At 43.4% G+C, this 19,775-nt stretch overlaps 1 protein-coding gene and 1 long non-coding RNA gene across 2 annotated transcripts; both read left to right on the top strand.

Annotated features, from left to right (window-relative positions):
* The first annotated feature begins 540 nt into the window (after positions 1–540).
* LOC119350512 (ubinuclein-1-like) lies at positions 541–10,230 on the top strand. The gene is made up of 14 exons (XM_037618308.1): positions 541–633; positions 741–827; positions 932–1,024; positions 2,307–2,383; positions 2,627–2,952; positions 3,073–3,239; positions 3,334–3,433; positions 3,532–3,644; positions 5,502–5,588; positions 7,292–7,414; positions 7,545–7,685; positions 8,234–8,281; positions 9,156–9,257; positions 9,444–10,230. Exons 1-14 carry the CDS (start codon positions 541–543, stop codon positions 9,906–9,908), a joined length of 2,022 nt encoding a protein of 673 aa, XP_037474205.1. The 3' UTR covers positions 9,909–10,230.
* A 1,206-nt stretch (positions 10,231–11,436) lies between these two features.
* Positions 11,437–12,490, top strand: LOC119307380. Its single transcript, XR_005149287.1, has 3 exons — positions 11,437–11,699; positions 11,789–11,920; positions 12,030–12,490. It is a non-coding gene; the product is annotated as an uncharacterized LOC119307380 (long non-coding RNA).
* The last annotated feature ends 7,285 nt before the right edge of the window (positions 12,491–19,775 follow it).

Raw genomic sequence — 19,775 nt, 5'->3', positions numbered from 1 at the left:
GCTGTATGCATACACCTAACCTATGTGGGCGCCGATAAGCCTGCAAACCGAGGGGTTTCGAGTGGGAGGCATGGAGAAATTGGGATTTTATTAGTGCATAATAATACTGTATGTTGGAGACTAGCTAGATACAACTGTTACTGCATTTCTGGGCTGATCAATCCTGCTGTATCCAGGTGAGGAGTAATGTTAGTCTATGTAGAGCGAGCGTACAAGTAGTTTGCAGCAGAGAAATTTAGTACACACAGCAAAAGTTAGGAGATGTAAAATAAAGATAAGGCATACATCAGGTGTTGTCGTGGACGGTGGAACCCTTTGCAAGGAGGCAGGATTATGCCTGCTTCGCTTCTCCTCCAGGTCATCAAAACATATACACGCTTCCACCAAAAGTGGAGCAAAAACCTGAAGAAAAATCAACAAAACTCTTCAGGGTAACTGATGAGATGGCTACTGTAAAATGAAATTGCTTACTTTTGATATGCACTATACAAGACACAAGCCGTTTTCTAATTAAAATTTGCTGTTGGTAGTTCACAGTATATGGAAAATGTTAATGCGTTATCTATCATCCTTGATGTTCACGTTGGCAGCTGCTGCACTTACCCGTTCTTTGGATTGATCAGCCTATCTTGTGTTTGTTTTCACATGTGATAGATAGATTAATTAGTTTTTTGTTGTTGCAAAACAGTTGGATCATTGTTGTATTTGATATTGAGGCTATCTCATCTTTTTTGAGTCAGGTACATCCAACAGAAAACGACCCAAATGATCCATCACAGTCAAATCGGTTCAATGCAGTTATTGAGAAAATCGAGCGCCTTTACATGGTAAGGCACATGTTGTTATCTCAAGAGAGGAGATGCATTTTTTTTACTTAATACACCATGTGCATAACGTCTTTGCCCCATGTCCTCATACTGCACTTTGGCAGGGCAAACATAGTAGCGATGAAGAAGATTTGGGTGATGTGCCTGATGATGATCAGTATGACACCGAAGATTCTTTCATTGATGACGCTGAATTGGTTAGTTTTTTCATTGCTTCAGAGTACTTTCTTACCTGGATGCTAGCAATTACCTGGATGATGCTGAATTGGTTATTAAACATAAAGACTATATAGAACCTTAGGGTAAGCTCCGGCGTTGGGTTTTTACGGTTTGTTCGGTCCGGTCTCTTCGGTCTTCCAGAAATTTGGTCTTCCCAAACTGATGACCGAAATTACTTCGGTTTTCCTCTATTCGGTCTTCGGTCTATACCATCTAGAATCCAGTCCTGACCAAATAGACCGAATTTGTAAATTGATCCATTGATTAAACTCTTCAGCATACACATAGAAATAGGACGGGAGAACGGGCGTGCTTGTATTGCAAGATGGGCGGCGGAGGCGGGATGCGGCGAGTAGCAGCAGATGTTGGAGGATGGGAGGTGGAGCAACGGACATTGGAGAAGATCCGGCGACCAGGCGTGAAGGTGGAGTACCAGATGTTGGAGGACGAGAGAAGCGGACGGGGGTGGAGGTGGAGCACTGGACAGAGGTGGAAATAGAAGGACTGAGGATGGGAGGTGGCTCGGTGGGTGGCAGCGGCGCGACGCGTGGGGGTCAACAATGCGGGCTAGCATCTAGGTTTGGGAGTTAGGAGAGAGGATGAGATGAGATGGGGACGGCCGGTCATGGACTCGCGAGCCAGGACGCAAGGCAAGTGGGTTACTTGGCCTCGAGGCCGTAACGAATGGGCTTGATAGGTAATGGGCTGGCGGTTGGTGTGGAGGACCTAGTAGTTCGGTCACTTCGGGTTATTCAGTTAGCACAACAACACGACCGATTCAACCGAAGCTACTTCAGTCTTCTTATTCTGACAGACCGAATTTAATTTGATCTTTTGTTGTTCGGTATTTATGGCTTCGGTTTCGGTCTTGGTCTTTACGGGTTCGGTCTTTGATTTTTGTGCCCAGGCTGACCTTAGGGATAAGCACTTCACCTGACCTTTTTAACCAGTATTGAGAATGATGCGCTCATTTCTTATCTTTCTTTCTTATTGCAAGAACAGTCAAATCCTAGTGTACATAGTACAATAGTATACTGCCTGGAAGGATTTTGCGAAAAACTTATTCAGCGGTGCATGACAATAGCTCAAAGTTTTGTTAGAATACACTGATGTCAGTTTCTGTGCGGACAAAATGATACATTACATGTTTCCTGCTCCCATGTTAGACAGCGAGTTCAATTTTATTGCTGTATGGTCAGAATTTTTGAAGATGTCGGGCTAATAGCAGCCATTGTGATTGCTTATTACTTGCATTTGTAGGATGAGTACTTTGAAGTTGACAATTTGAAAACCAAGCACACTGGATTTTTTGTGAACAAAGGGAAATTGGAACAAAGGTAATTTTTCTGATACTTATTTGATTTGCAACTATTGAGCTGCACAATTTATGCTCCAATCAGCCCACAAAATACTTATATAAGGCATTGTGCTGAGTCTTACCTGTGCTAATTCTTCATAGCTGTATCATGGTGGGTGATATAATAACTACTAAGCAGCAATTCGAGCTTACTGCGTACATGCTTTATACATGTGCCGTTATAGGGCATAAATAATGACATTACTTCAGCTTTGTTTTGCAGTGAGTATGGCTCAGTACAAAATGTTGTACCAGATGGCACAGTACAAAATGTTGTACCAAAGAAACGGAGAAGAAGAGACTCTTCAAATTCTTACATCGAAAATAGCAAGGAGCTTGCACCAGGCAGCATGCCTGTAAAAGCCCCTAAAAGAAATGCTGAAATAGGAAAAAACATAGCAAGTAGCGACTTAAGTTCTTACAGCGAATATCACTCTGAAGGCAACAAACCGTTGACGAATAAAAGTAATTCCCCTGGAAGAATGCAGAAAGGGAATGCCAGTGAGAATGCAACTGGTGCTGAGTACGCATCACATCCGAAGATATCAAGTAAGGGTGTTTCATTACCTTCTTCAGAAATAAAGGACTTGAACAAGCATAAAACTGCAGTGCCGCAGGCTGTTGATTTTGCTCGTAAGTCAACAACTAATGCAACAAACCCTTATCCAGCATACTTGGAGAAGGATGCTGCAGTGCAACTTGATCTCCAATTGAAAAAATCCTCTAATGTGGCGAAGCCAGATTTGCCAAAGAAAATGCGCTCCAAAGAAAAATATGGTGTCAATCAGTTTCCTGGCTTGACTACAACAGACAACGTATATTCGACACAAACAACGGTAAGAATCAGAGGAACTGGTACTGTGAGTATGGTGGATTCAGCTATCTGTATGCACTAGTTTTGTTTTATGATATTCTGTGCTACCTTTTCAGCACTTGGCTGCAAACAGGCGCATAGAAGGTTCAGGTATTAAGGCCAAGGGTACCAGACTCGAGCGAGCTATTCGTGACCTTGAAAATATCGTTGGTGAATGTGCGTACCTTGTATACAAATTCTTATATTCAATTGTTTACTTTGAAGCACTTCTGGAAGTAACTTTAGTGTTTGCTACTTGATATTCCTCCTCACAGACAAACCACATACTCTTGATGTTCCCTACATTGATCCAAATTGTCAAGGAGCGGTGAAAAGAAGACTGCCTCAAGAAATAAAACAAAAACTTGCTAAGGTCGCAAGGTTATCGGTATGTTCTGCTACACCATATTTTACGTCAGAGTTAAATGCTTCTGTAGTCCCTCCTGTGTTGCTACTTTGGCTTTAGATAAAATTCTGGACTTCAGGTGGGGTGTTCCCCCTGCTGCTGTGAGTTTGGAAAAAAAAACTCACAGCTGACACTGTTCCTAACCTGCATAGAACATTGGTTAGACTTTAGTACTATTTTATTGATGTTTAAATTACTTTCTGAAAAATTATGGGACCTTGTCTTGGTTCTGGAGTACAAAACAACTGCTTAACACAGTAACCCATCAAGGCATACATAGTGGTTTTCTTTGAGAAAACGCAAATGGCCTTTGCGTTTCATTGCATTGGAAAGAGAGGGAATTTATATCCTCCTAGGAGGCAGGTTTACACAGCCGTCAGGGGCTCAGTGGACATCCCAGGATGATGGCAAAACGACCCTGAGCCCTTGAGCCCCGGCCTTTGCCCAACATCAGGCCTTGTCCTTGATCCTGTCGACAAGCTCATTGAGCGATGGGCTCACATGGTCAAAAACGCACGCGTTCCTATGCTTCCAGATCATCCACGGCACCAAAAGCGCCATGGATTTCAGCGCCTTGCGGAGCGCTGGCGGTGTGGATTCCTTCGCGCGCAGCCACCAGTCCATGAGCGAGTCGTCGTGCTCGGGCGCCGGCGCCAGCAAGCGCAGCCAAGATAGGACCTCATGCCATGTCTGCCTAGTGAATGGGCACGTGAGCATCAAGTGCCTGATCGTCTCCGGTTCTTGGTCGCATGGAAGGCACCGCGGTGGTGCTGCAGGCCACGACGTGCTAGTCGCTCCGCGGTCCAGCAGCGATCTTGACCTGCCAGCCAATGGAAAAGTTTCACTTTTGGCAGCGCCCACCTCCTCCATATGAGCTTCCAGGAGTGGCAGCCCTTCGCTCCCTGGAAGGTTGCCCGGTAGCAAGACTGAGCGGTGTATACGCCGTTGGACATAGTGGTTTTCTTGTTCTGCTAAAACTATAGTTTTCTTCTCTTATATCTGTGCTGCTAGATTTCATAAAATCAGTAGCCTATATTTAAAAGTGAGGTACCTCACAGCCACAACACCACCTCGGCGAGTGCTGAGGTGACACTGTACACCCATAAAGAATGTAGCAAAAGCAGTGCTGCCATGCATCGACATCAACTATATATAGAAAGATGACAGTACACAATGCATCATGAAGCATCAAACATGAGATTCACGCATGTAACAGTAATCTGGCAGGAGCATTCAGCTTCAGCCACGAACCATCAAGCAAGAGATTCATGCATGTAACAGTAATCTGGCAAGAAACACACACCACTCAGCCAGGTCGATGAGAGGGAGGAGGGAGAGTGAAGCTAACCTGCTGCAATGGCCGGCTAACAATAGGAAGAGGGAGGGCTTGAGGTGGAGGGTAGCCTGACGGTAGTCACAGCTGTCGCTGCCACCAGATCCAGAACGGATGGGAACAGGGATGGTGGCGGCAGGCTGGGATGCCTCGAGAGAGTTGCAAGCACCGACACAAAACAGATGGGGAGGAGGATTCCTCATGTTCAGAACCTCTGTCTTCAATAATTATATCTGTAGTTATCCAAAATGCAAACTGTAATCCTTAACGTAGTTCCTTGGTAGTTTTGACATAAAATCTGCAGTTTTGAGTTTACTCTTTGAGATTAGAGAGATGTAGGCATATACACCTTAAATTCCTGTGCTGCTGCTTTTCACCGTGTGAATGTAGAAGCTTGAAAAGTACAGCCTGTGCTTGTTGTTGTGTGTTTCAGTAAAAGCACTCGGTTATAGTGGCAGTTTTAACTTACTGTGCAGCTCACAACAGTGAATTCTTGATAAATGCAGGCAAATCAGGGTAAAATCTCAGAAGATGAATTGATCAATCGCCTCATGGGCATAGTGGGGCACCTTGTGCAGCGTAGGACACTGAAGGTGAGTAGAGGCAGCGATTAAAGTATGTGCATTGTTGTATTGATTTAGCGAATTTTTAATTCTTTTAGTACGTGTTCAAGCATGGCATCATGATCCTTTTTTTTGTGAGTTTCAGATTCCCAAAAAATGTTAATTTTGTAATATTCTTACTGTCCATCGTCTTGATCTTGAATCCGGAGGAATTTAGAGGAATTTGTGATGAGTAGGTCTTCTATTTGTTATAGTTATAGTTCACTTGCAGCTTTGAATGAGTTCTAGCACGGTTACTATTAGGAGAAAGCCATTTTTTAGTTCCAGTTTTGTATTCACCTACTGTTAGGGTCTTAGGCATGCTGCAGACATGAATATGATTTTTTTGGTACTTGTGGATGAATTTAATAACATTTTGGATGGCTATTGGCATGCTGATATATTTTTATAAGAACACATTTTTTTGGCGTAGTTATGTGATTATGCATTATCATATAATAGTTTACATTTTTTAATTCAAGTCATGTGGATGAACTAAGCAGCAAGTCAAGCTTACTGGATTTGATCTTTTGATCTGTACAATAATCATGCTACTGACAGTCGACTAAAATTGCTTTCGTGTAACTGAACAAGCAGACTCCATGATAAAAGGAACTATATTTTTTATCCACATGTCTTCTTTTGATTGGCTAGGAAACAGTGGAGAGACTGCATTATATAAATATAAATTGTGCTTAGTGAAGATAGTTTATTTAAGGAAGGATGCGCAAGAGAGCAAATCTAATTAATCGTCTCTAGTAGCCAGATAAATACTTATGGTTCCCTTTCCCTCAATGCACTATGGGTGTGAGTTCCTTGCTTCGAGATTCTTTATCATTCAACTTTACTTGCAATCTGACCTTCCCTTTTCACTGCTTCTAATATCTTGCATATCATGAGTAGTAAAATTCAGTGTATCCAGGATCTCTTGGTTATTTAACGAGTTCTAATAAAGGACTCAAAAAATGAAATGAGAAATATGCTCGTAGATTGAACATCCAAGTTGGTTGATGCGAAGAATTGCAGTCCTCATTGACCACCTGGACCTTTGAGTGCAACATACTTCACCGAACTCTCACCTTGGGAAGTTGTCATGCAAAAAAGATAGGGGGCTCTAATAGTAGATCATGATCACAGACTCAAGAGTGCTCCAGCTGGTTTTTTCAGTCAGCACCTTGTGTTTGGATTTTGGAAAGAGACCGCCTTTCCAAGATTGCCCTACCAAATATTTGGCTAGCCAAAATTTTGTTCAGGCTTTTGCTAGCCCGGGGTTGCCCAGCATTGCCATGAAAAACAAACTAGAGTGGGCAAAGAGGCATTGGCATGCCAAAACATTGGTAAACAAACACCAAAAGTTTGGTGACCGTCAAAAAATTGGTAGGGTGAGCTTTGGCCCATTCAAACAGGTGCAAAACTACCCACTAATGGTGCAACAAGAATTGGTCTTCCACTTCTTCAATTTCTGCACCTCTCATTGCTAAAGAGAGAACAAGCAACATAGACAGCAGAAAATAGCGGCGGTATAACAATATTGACCATGCATGTCACGGTATAACAATATTCTGAGTCTTGAGTATCTGACTGTGTTATTGCGTCATTTTTTCAGTTATGGCCTTTATATTGCTTGCATCATGTCTTGCATTGCTTTGAATTGTATATTGTACCGTAGTTTCACTAATTGTTGGTATCTTCAGAGAAACATGAAAGAAATGGTCGAATCGGGTATGTGCGCTAAACAAGAGAAGGCTGACAAGTTCCAGCAAGTGAAAACTGAGATCTATGAAATGGTCAAAGCACGTCTAGACACCAAGCCCAAGGTAAGACTGCAATGCTGAGTAGGATGTGCAGGATTCACTTCATTTGGGTTCTTGCATTTTATTTTAGCTTTTGATTTCCTCAATGCATCAGAAGTTTAATTTAGAAAATTTTGCCTCCATTTGCTTTTAGGTTACTGAACAAAGGGATGATTCAGCACATGATTTTCAAGGGGGTGTCAGTATTGATGATAAAACAGCCTTAAAAGGCAAATTTGTCCTGGATGCTCCACTGGAGGACAGGATCTGTGATCTATATGATCTTTATGTTGAGGTATAGACATGCAGACGTGTATCTCCTTCAATGATAGTATTTCAAAGCTAGTGGCCAGTTTTCTCTCTACAGAAATGCTGGAAGCTTCGGAAGGGATATTTTTCTGTTTAGTTTTAGGTTTTATCTATTGTACATGTGTGTATTTTGTGAAGCTAGTGGCCAGTTTTCTCTCTAGAGAAATGCTGGAAGCTTCGGAAGGGATATTTTTCTGTTTAGTTTTAGGTTTTATCTATTGTACATGTGTGTATTTTGTGAAGCTAGTGGCCAGTTTTCTCTCTACAGAAATGCTGGAAGCTTCGGAAGGGATATTTTTCTGTTTAGTTTTAGGTTTTATCTATTGTACATGTGTGTATTTTGTGAAGAGATAAAATCTTTGCCCATCCTGTCAGGAGCTTAGTACAGTTATTTCGAAATAAGAGTGGCTTCGAAAGGCTACTTGCCTTTAGCCTTATTTAATTTGATCTATACGTATTTAGTATCACTTCGAAGCCTTGAGTTCCATATAACTTATGATTATGCTTAATTATTGAAAATCGCATGCTTTTCAGGGTATGGATGAAGACAAGGGCCCTCAGAGTCGTAAGTTATATGTAGAGGTATGGCCTGCCAATTTACATGTTTCTTTTTCTGTTCCTCCTTTCTGTTTTGCAGCTATTTAGGATTCTACCCTCTCCGTCCCATAATAAGCTTGAAAAATGTTCTTATATTATGGGATGGAGGGATCCCTTGTTAGCTTGAAAAATGTTCTTATATTATGGGACGGAGGGATCCCTTTTTTTAGGAACATCTGTTGAAAGAACCTACTCCCTCCGTTCGGAAATAAGTGTCGTGGTTTTAGTTCAAATTTGAACTAAAACCACGACACTTATTTCCTATCGGAGTACTACATGTAATATGCAAACATGTTTTTGACGGAGTAATGGTCCTTAAAGACTTCTTTTTCATTTCTGGCATGGTACTTACAATCACACAGGAAGATCTTGGCGGTGAACTTAAATGTGGTTCCTTCGTAATACACCCTTTTGGTTATCATAATCCGAATATCCGATTGACTACGATGGTGTCTCTAAGCTAACCAATATATGCCTTTTGGCTTGCTCCATTATTTTACATTTAGTCAAGATTTTTTTAGCGAGGTAATCCAAAGTCAAACAAATGCCTGTGTACCAGCTAAAGATTAGTGTGTCTCTAAGCTAGCCAATACATAATTCCTTTCGGCTCACTCCGTTATTTTGTATGTAGTCGAGGAAACTTCTAGCAAGGTAATCCAAAGTCAAAGAAATGCCTTTGTGCACGAGCTAAAGATTATGCCGAGAGATTTATACTCTGTTAATTGTGTTTCATGGATCATGCATTTTGCACCGATTTAGTTATTTCATAAGCTTCTGAGTTACATATTAGTTTGAGATACACCAGCTCATGTGCTTTTATACTAGTTCATGACGTGCTCGCATTATCTTTCTGCACCAGCTTGCTGACTTGTGGCCACAAGGTTACATGGATAAAGTTGAAATTCGAAACGCCATTTCAAGATCGAAGGAGCGAAGAAATTTATTGTACCGGCAGCGCAAGGTGAATGTCTTTTCAGCTTAACATGCCTAGTTAAAAATCTCCTTGGAAAGAAAAAAAAAGCAAGTACACAACTCGGTGGCTCCATTTCTGCATACCCTGCCCAATATGAAACGTATGCACAATACTTGGTCGGAACAAAATGTCACTCACTGACTAACTAGATGTTGCATGTTAAATAAAAATCAGGTTCGCAACGAGGAGAGAATGAAGAGAAGGATAGCTGCTGCCGCCAAGTCACGAGATGGCAACCCAATGGTGGCTCAGTACGCTACAGCACAGCAAGTTATGCAACCGCCCGCGAAAGACGCTAGTCCATCGATGACAAGCACGCACACCTTGTATCCTGTCGTTAACTATGGACATAGCCAGGTCTGCAGAAACGCTGGCAGAGTTGGTGAAGTGACGGTGGGTGCAGTATCTGACGGCAACCGTAGTTCTTCTGCGGACATCAAGAGGAGAAAACTAGGTTCTGACGCCGCCGTGGATCTGCAACTGCAAGCTAACCCACTGAAGGCTCCCCCACGGTATGTCAGCGAGAAGCAGAAGCCTGCGAAGCGTGCGGATGATGTAAAGGTCGGCAGTAGCAGTAGCCTTCCTCAGACGGTGCTTGCCGTTGCAGGCTATGACCCCCAGCGGCCCGGCTACAGCTAACAAAATCATTTTGGTGGTGCTCCATTGGGGAACAGAAGAATAAATCATGGCCAAAGGTTGGCTTGTAACAAAGATAGGTAGGTAGATGTTCGATGTGCTCGCTGCCAATTGACTTCTGAGCAAATTATGTTTAAACTCTTAACGCGTCATCTTGACTGAGAAGGGTATTTTCTGGCCCATTTGTAGTTTGGAAAGATGAATAATTTACATTGTTTAGTCTGTTTCGTTTGTCATTGTTTCCGCTCGATGTAATCATTCTGTTGTTGGTTCTCTCTCACCAACATCTGCATCTGAGCTCCATTTTGAGTGCCGGAATTTATCATATGACCCTGTTTATCAGAAATCCATGTCTTATGTTTTGGAAAATATTATGAAAAACATACAGGCCGTAGGTAGAAACTTGTCCACATGAGTTTGGTAATGAAAGCAAGTCACTTTACACATCATGGTAGTAGTTAACAATGTTGACAAACCAAAATTCTACATGTATTATTATGTTTTGATAATAATATAAAACAAAGTGCCTCAAAAACCAAATAGGCCTAATATAAAATTACCCGTTCATTGGACCTGATACGTGCCAGAATTAGACCACTGAACTACCACTGCCATTGTCATACCACTGGTGCTACAATATAGTAGGAGTATGTGCCATGACATCACAAAAATTTCTACCCAATCCAAAGGCTTAAGCTAACCTGAGTAATCACACTGCAGAGACATTCATTCTTCTACCTGCCCTAACATCACTAATTACTATTCACAAATCACAATCAACGCCACCAGCCATGAGCCAGGCAGGCTAGAACATATAATGAGTAGATCCTTTTTTTGAGAATCGGTAATGAGTTTTTTTTAGCAAAGATAGCTAGGCTTTTATTCGTTGTGGAGTGTGATTACATTCGTGTCGAATGGAGCGCCCAGCCAAATATGCCTACCTAGCTAGCTTATGTGCTTCGAAATTAGAAGCTCTAGATTCAAATGTAAAATTACAAGAAATAAATCCTTTTGAAGTTTCTTTCAGTTCTCTGACAATACCAACGTAGTTGCCTCCCCCGCCCTCCTGGATACTACTCCCTCCGTTCCTAAATATTTGTCTTTTTAGAGATTTCAAATGGACTACCACATACGGATGTATATAGATATATTTTAGAGTGTAGGTTCACTCATTTTGCTTTGTATGTAGTCACTTGTTGAAATCTCTAGAAAGACAAATATTTAGGAACGGAGGGAGTATGATTTATGACTTGTTTGCAATCAGATGCCACAAGCAAGTGTTGCATCCCCAAATCTTGTGCAAGTGATAGCGCCTCCCTACACGCCACTGCTTCCACCGTAGCAGGATCAAGCATCCCGTGGATCACAAGGATAGACGAGCCCAGATAGTTTCCATCATGATCACGACAAATGGCCGCTCCTGCATCCACGTCATGATCGATGGAAATACCCGCATCAACATTTATTTTGATAGTTCCTTCTGGAGGTGGCTCCCATCTAACTTGCACATTTGACGTTGTTATTCTTCCATCATGGAAAAGAGGCAACTCCGAGCTGATGGTTCCGTCGTAGCGAGCATATGTTCCAACAAGCCATCATCATTCATCAACCAACGCCCCGGCTTGGAGGATCCGGCTTGCGTACGCTGTTGAGAGGGCATCGGCGTCTCAGCCTATATTAGCTTGTCACTCGGAAAGCGAACAAGGTGAGGGCGAATCAGCAGGCTGTAGCACAGAAAGTTCATCCAGCAACCATGAGGAGGATCATGTCAATGATGCAGTTTTCCAAACCATGGTATGTTGAGTTATGTTTGATTTGAAAAAAGACTTTGTAAGTCTACTTAGTATTTACTTTACTCATCATAATATGTCTGTCTTGCTCAGGCTGGAGATCTGATGCATAACATCCCTCCTGCTCAAGCGCTACAGGGTTTCTCCGGTGGAAGTTGCAGACAAGCTCCAGTTTGTAACACTACACTAGTGTCAAAAACGTTCTTATATTATGGGACGGAGGGAGTACGTAATAAATAAGCCTTCTTCAGTTTTGAAAGGGGAAGGATAGCTTAGTGCCCGTATCGCGAGCTGTGGCTAAGCTGAGCTGTTTGGTAAATTTGGTGCCGTGCAGATAACAGCATATTGGAAGAAGAAGATGCCAAGCCGCGCGCGTCGTGGAGCCGGTCTGAAGCAGGACTCGGGTCGAAACGGGCACGACCAGGACGGACTCGTGCGCAACAGTGACTGCGTGCCTGGCCCTGGAGATTCATCTTCAGAGACAGCGAGACGGCCTGCCGTGCGGAGGTCCCTCTGGCTGGCGCTCCTGGTGATGGCCCCTCTACTTGTGCTTGTCTTGGTTGGTGTCTGGAGGTCACTGAGCTAAACTAGACGGTTCCTCCTCATCGTCATCGTTCGTTGGTAGGCTCTCTCTATATATGTTGGTGTTGTTGGTGTGATGTATATACTTCACTTGGTGTCTGTCTATGTGTGTGTTAAGTAACTTTAGGCTCTCTCTACCGTACGGACTTTGTAATGTAGCCATCCCATTGACATGACATATTGGAGAAATCGACTTACAATCTCTATTGTCTATGCAAGCAAATGAATGAATGGACGATTGAGTTATGTTAGCGCATGCATTGGGTCGTTTCTCCTAACAAGATTATGTAAGCAACCTGAACTTTTAACTTGAGCTCCAAAGAAGTTGTTGAATGATCTAGCATTTTTGGGTTTTTACTAAGCTGAAAAATGTAGCACTGTGACAATAATATTCTGGTTTCCTAACTTAAATCTTTCATTTTCTTGCCACATTTTTACAATCGTGCACTTGGATGATGGTGACATTATTTCTTATCTGAATTCTGCACGCATGTTTCCAGTTGAAACAGTAACTGAAATTGATAAGTATGCAACAGTTTCTGCCCTGCAGCATGGCTAAAATGTTGTGAGTTACTACTTCAGATAAGTAACCACCGTATTATTTTCTGCGTGTAATTGACATGTACAGATGTTGTCCCTCCGCATGAACCATCCATTACCAGTCCAAGGTTTCCATCACAACAATATATAGGTATGCAGGTACTGTCTAATACCTACACACAAGCTTCTCTCACAGATTGACTCCTCTGATTGACGTTTGTGACTCAGCATGTGTGTGGCCGTGATGCAGACCTTATCTTGGCCTGACTTCAATTCCCTTATGTGATACGATTGGCAGCTCTTTTCTTCTAGATGTATTGGTTCCTGCAGGTTCCACTGGATCTTGCCTTTGAGTGATACGATAGCTCAATGGCATGCTCACCAGTTGTTCTTCTGTCAAAGTGGCAAACTGGCTCAACTTTATTTCCTGTGTGTATTACAGAGTACTAGATGTGATTATTTTATTTCTAGCACTGGCAATTTTCTAAGCATTATGTTTTTTAAGACGCTGAGGTCTCCGATGATTAGTTATGCTTTGTGAGGTTTATGCTTCATACAACCTAGGTAATTCTCAGTTGATCTTCTCAATTTCTAACTGAATATAGATATATATACTGACAGTAAGGCCGGTGGAGTAAATAGTTGGATAATTCTTTGACATGTCGTACTCTAACGTATGTTTAAATCAGCGTTTGATACTCCCATGATCGATTACTTTTTGCGTATAATAAATTAATACAATAAGAAGTGTATTGGTTCTTCAGTGTTGCAGGCAGAAAATGATTTAAATATAGACACAGCGAGCTGCATACTGCAATAACAGCCAATTGCTAGACAGGATTACATTGATCAAAGAAAGCACTGTTTGGATAGAGAAAAGGTCATGGTCAACAATTGGTGCTTGAGGAAATGGATATATATGGTTATAAGGTTGCAGGAAGTTGTATATGACCAGAGCAAGTTGTAATTTCTCTTCCAGAATTATCTAAGCTAAGAGTTTCATTTAGCTTCATAGTTGTGCTTTATTTCCTGGGACAACACGCCCTTAATGTACATATCATTGTTTCCTTGCACATTAATTCGTAAAAAATAGCAACTTCAAATTAAAATTTTAATATCTAATACATTGGTGACCCGCCTTCCAAAAATTTCTTTGTTGCTGAACTTCTGATTATAAACTGCTACATTAGATTGTGTACGAAGCGGAAAACGTCTTACCTACCTTAATCACAACTTCATCAAGTTGAGATTACGCTTGAAGTCTTCAAAACTTCTTGTAGGCAAAGGCTTTGTAAATCCATCTGCAAGTTGATCTTTGGAATGCACAAAGCGAATGTCAAGTTGCTTCTGAGCAACTCTTTCTCTGACAAAATGAAAATCTATCTCTATATGCTTTGTCCTGGCATGGAACACTGGATTTGCAGAGAGATACGTTGCACCAAGGTTGTCACACCACAAACAAGGAGCCTGCTTACTTTGTATGCCAAGTTCCTTCTGCATGGACTGAACCCATATTATCTCTATTGTGGCATTTGCAAACACCTTGTACTTGTGCTTGACCTGGATACGGTAGCATGTTTACGTGCACACCATGATATCAAATTTGGTCCAAAAAATACTGCAAAGCCACCAGTGGAGCGTCTGTCATCAAGACAACCTGCCCAGTCAGAGTCAGAAAATGCACTGACAAGAGTGAATGGTGATTTGCTGAAGTTCAGTCCCAAGCTCAAGGTATGCTTAACATATCGAACTATACGTTTTGCAGCTGTCAAATGAACATTGGTGGGTGCATGAAGAAACTGGCAGACTTTGTTGACAGCAAAGGAAATATCAGGCCTGGTAAGTGTGAGATACTGAAGAGCTCCTACCAGACTTCTGTATTTAGTGTTGTCCTCTTTATTCAAAGGCTCACCTTCTGCAAGAGATAACTTTTCTTAGCTAGATAATGGAGTAAGTGAGGGCTTACATCCCTGCAATCCAGCTTTCTTAACCAAGTTAGTTGCATATTTTTCTTGAGAGAGGAGAAGTCCATCCTTGTGTTTCTTCACCTCAATCCCAAGAAAGTAATGCAAGTCACCAAGATCCTTTAGAGCAAAGTCTGCACTCAAATCCTTAAGAAGTCCTGTGATTGCTTCATCAGATGAGCTAGTCACAATAATATCATCAACATATATAAGAACAAATATGCATGTGTTGGACTTGTTGTAGATGAACAATGATGTGTCAGACTTGGAAGGAACAAAACCTAGTGCTTGCATTTTGTGACAGAGGCGAGCATACCACGCCCTTGGAGCCTGCTTCAAACCATATAGTGCTTTATTGAGCTTACACACATGAGAAGGAGCATTCTTACTCTCAAACCCAGGAGGTTGTTTCATATACACTTCCTCTTCCAGAACGCCATGGAGGAACGCATTCTGAACATCGAGCTATCTGAGACTCCATCCTCTAGAGACTGCAATAGACAGGACAAGACGAATAGTGGTTGCCTTTACCACTGGACTGAAGGTGTCCTCATAGTCTATGCCATATCTCTGTTTAAACCCCTTTGCAACGAGTCTAGCCTTATAACGATCAATGGTTCCATCAGCTTTCCTCTTAATCCTGAGAACCCACTTGCAATCAATCAAGTTTTTACCTTGCTGTGGGGGAACCAAGTGCCATGTTTTGTTTCTTTTCAATGCCATATATTCTTCATGCATAGCTTTCTTCCACTTCTCGTCACATAGTGCCGCTTCAAGGGTGTTAGGCTCACCTGGTTCACCCGTGGAACAAACCATACCATACTTGGTCATATGCTTGTAATTAATAGGTTGAATTACCCCTTGTTGCAGACGTGTACGCCGCTATTGATACACAGCCGGATCGGCCACAGAGGATCCGCCAGACTGCTCATGTGCCACATCAGATCCCAAGAGCGATCCTGATGGATTTTCTGCGGCTGTTTGTTGAAGTGGAGCACCTGGAATGGCCACAGAGGATCTCGGTGCAGCATCTGCATGTGCATGCAGCCCATCATTGCGTGATGATGGCGCATCCACCTGGGTCACGGCGTCGGTCGCGCCAGTCGAGCCCTCCCTGCGTCGCGCGCCATCGCGCCGCGTGTACGTCACGGGGTCGCTGGCGTACCTCGTACCGCCTGATTGGTGCGGGGCGTCGTGCGCCTGAGTGTGCCTGTCCCCCGTGGGACCGGCACGTGGGTCTGGAGGAGGCACGGCGCGCGCGCCTGCGCCTGCCTCGGTAGCAGGGGGCGATCTCGAGGCGCCTGCACCTGACGCGGGATCAGGAGGCGATCCCAACGCGGATTCGATCCGCTGCAGCCGGGCGGATCCCGAGGGCGAGTTGTCTTCCCTGGTGAAGCACATGGAATATGGCGTTGTTTTAGCTGCGTTTTCTTCAGTTTCCGCACGGATTTCTTCTGTTCCATCAACACAAAACTCATGCACATCATTAGATGGGTTAGTCAACAATAAGTCATCTATATTAGGTCCCTCTTGATCAAAACTAGTGAGATGAGGAGGCAAAAGAAGGATTTCTTTTCTTAGGAGTGCACCAGCATTGGGATGGAGGTCGGCGAACGGAAATTTGGTTTCATCAAAGACCACGTCACGTGAAATGTAGACATGGCCAGTGGAGACATCTAGGCACTTGACCCCCTTATGCTGGGCACTATATCCTAGGAAAACACACTGTTTTGAGCGAAACATGAGTTTGCGAGTGTTGTATGGACGAAGGTTGGGCCAACATGCACACCCAAAAACACGGAGAGACTTATAATCTGGTTTAGTGTGAAAAAGTCTTTCTACAAGAGTTTCATTGTTAATGACACGACTGGGTAGCATGTTGATAATGTGAACAGCGGTGATAAAAGCTTCGTCCCAAAATTTAAGAGGCATGGGGGCACCTGCTAAAAGAGCAAGACCAACCTCGACAATGTGCATGTGCTTGCGTTCAGCGGAACTATTTTGTTGGTGAGCATGCGGGCATGACACGTGGTGTGAGATGCCAAGATTTTGAAAGAATGAATTTAGCTTTTCGTATTCCCCTCCCCAATCGGATTGGACAGCGATAATTTTGCTATCAATTTTGCGTTCAATAAGCGCTTGAAAGTTTTGGAAAACTTGAAACACATCTGATCTTCTCTTAAGGAGATAGATCCATGAAAATTTACTGTAGTCATCAATGAAACTGACGTAATAGGTGTGTCTACCAACAAAAGTAGGGGCTGGACCCCAAACATCAGAAAAAATGAGTTGCAACGGTTTGGTAGAAATACTAGTAGAGATGGGATGCGGCAATTGATGACTTTTAGCTCGTTGACATGAATCACAAATAGTTCAGCATGACGCTCACCAACAAACAGGAGCTTATTTTTCCTAAGCAACTTTTCAACTAAGAAAAAGAGGCATGTCCTAGACGATCATGCCATCATGTGGACGAAAGCTTGATAGCACCACAAGCTTGTTTATTGAATCTTCTAAACTCCAGAATCAACGGATAGAGCCCTCGAACACATCTACCTCGATAGAGGATTTTCCTCGTTGCCTGATCCTTGATCAAAAAGAAAAAAGGATGAAATTCAAGAAAAACATGATTATCAATAGCAATTCTATGGACGGAAAGAAGATTTTTGTGTGCACTAGGGACATGCAAGATTTTCTTAATGTGTAGTTTGCGACTAGGGGTACGAAATATAGAATGACCGATGTGACTTATTCCCATACATTCTCCGCTGGCACTATGGATCTGATATTTGCCGCAGTATTTTTCCTTCATGGTTACCTTCTCAAGCTCATTCGTGATGTGGTTTGTAGCCCCGCTGTCAACGTACCAATTTGTGTCAACGCCGTAGGAGTCATCGGCGGCGGCAGCCACCTTGTCATCGTCTTGAGAATCATCATCATCATCATACCGGTACCAGCAATCTTTTGTTGTGTGACCGGGCTTCATGCAGATCTGGCACCTTGGAGTCTCCGGGCGCGTTATGTTGCTGCCACCGCGTCCGCGACCGCGGCCTCGGCTGCCCGAGCGCTGAGGAGAGTGGCCGCGGTCGTTCCCGCCACCGCCACCAGATCGCCCTTTGTAGCGAGGAGAGCCACGCGAGCGGGATCCACCACCCCGGCCACGAGACGCCATGTTTGCAGAAGACTTGAAGCCGCCGGAGTCGTGGTACTGGGCCATGCGCTGGTCGAAGTTGGACAGCATGGTGAAGAGCTCGTCGAGGGTTGCAGGGGTGACACGGGTGTCGAGAGCCGACACCAGAGGTTGGTAGTCCGCCTCCAATCCATGAATGATGTACGAGACAAGCTCATCGTCCTGGATGGCCTTGCCCGCCGCTGCCAGTTCGTCGGCATAGCCATGCATTGTGGCAAAGTAGGAGGCAACCGAGAGGTTACCCTTCTGCGCATTGATGAGGGAGGTGCTGATGTTGTTGATGCGGCTCGCCGATTGTGACGAGAACATGGCAGCAAGCATCGTCCAGAGCGCGCTTGCCGTGGTGACTGTGACCAGGACCTCTTTTGTGAGGTTGTTCAGCAGGTAGCCAAGGACCTGCTGATCCTCCCGTACCCATATAGGGTGGAGAGGGTTGGGCGGTGAAGTCTCCTTGCCATCCTTGGTGGTGACGAGGAGCTTGGCCGGCTCCGGGATGGTGCCGTCGACGTAGCCGAAGACACCGGCACCGCGCAGTTGAGGTGTGATCTGTGTGCGCCACAGCACGTAGTTCGTGCGAGACAGCTTCTCTATAACCTGACTATTGAGACTAGGCGAGAAGGAGCCGGAGGAAGACATGGCTAGGCTAGATGGGTTCGGCAGAAGCTCTAATGGGAAAAGGAAAAGCTCTGACTACCATGTACGAAGCGGAAAACGCCTTACCTCGTCGAGAGGGGACATCGTGCATATTATAGGCAGGGGTGCGAGTCCTGATAACGCATACAGTTAAGATTACAGGAGGGATTACAACTTGGAGATCAAGCTAGGAAGAGATAGAGTTATAGTTACAGAAGATAAACATCTCCTAGCCTATAACCAAAGACTCCTGCTAAGATATGCTGCAAGTCACCCGAGTATGTTGGATACGTACGGCAGACTTGATATCTGATGTTTAACAGATTGTACCGTTGGTCTTTAGGTTTAATTTTGGATTTCTTGTTGTTTGCCTTCAAATTGCCACAAAGAGGGAAATGGCCAAATTCAGTTAGGACACTGCCGTCACACTTACACACACTTTACATTATTGCCAGAACAGAATCTCTCCCTCAAACCTCTCAGTGAATCGATAGCACACCGATATGATGACCAGTCTCATTGTGACTATAATGGTAGTGACATTATCTCAACAATGGAGCAATATTTCAGCTCAATACAACTCATAATTCAACACACTACTTTCTTCAAAATAATCTCTCACCATTGCAGAGATGTCTGGGGAGATCTGGAGATCGGTAGACACACCGGGTCCTTTGATTAGCCAGTCCACCTCAAGCAATTTTTGTATGATTGTTTATCATCCAATGATCCTTTGGTCAAGGAATCGTCTTACTGGGCCAGGATTGCAACCAGCCATGTAGTTTCTGGTTAACGTTGAGTCCAGATGTTTGGTTGCAACATGTCTACAACTGCTCTTTGTAGAAGTGCAACATCCTCATAGCTGAGTCGGAGGGCCCTCATTAACTCATGCATCAATACTTGGTGTCAACTCATCCTTTTTACTTATATGTGACAAAAGTGTTAAGTTGGCCGCTTGCTAAGTTATCTAAAAGAAATCCTGAACCTTCACTTGTGAGATGAGCTTCTATTGTCATGTGATGCTGATGGTCCATTGTTGTGTCATGCATCCTTATGGTATGTGTGATATTGCTTTCCCAGTTTCCCTTGCATTTTTTTTGGAGAAATAAATATCTTCATATCGGTCATGCCAAGGTATTTATAATCTTCATGAAAAGCATTTCCATGTACC

Source organism: Triticum dicoccoides, chromosome 1B, assembly GCF_002162155.2.
Source record: "Triticum dicoccoides isolate Atlit2015 ecotype Zavitan chromosome 1B, WEW_v2.0, whole genome shotgun sequence".
Taxonomy (NCBI): Eukaryota; Viridiplantae; Streptophyta; class Magnoliopsida; order Poales; family Poaceae; genus Triticum; species Triticum dicoccoides.
The sequence above is the reverse complement of the archived record's forward strand: the minus strand, read 5'-3'. Positions and strand labels throughout refer to the sequence as shown.

Coding starts and splice junctions, on each gene's coding strand:
- LOC119350512 (XM_037618308.1), top strand. CDS start 541: ATGGAAAATGTTAATGCGTTATCTATCATCCTTGATGTTCACGTTGGC. Junction 634..740: donor GATTGATCAGCCTATCTTGT/GTTTGTTTTCAC, acceptor TTTTTGAGTCAG/GTACATCCAACAGAAAACGA. Junction 5,589..7,291: donor TGCAGCGTAGGACACTGAAG/GTGAGTAGAGGC, acceptor TGGTATCTTCAG/AGAAACATGAAAGAAATGGT.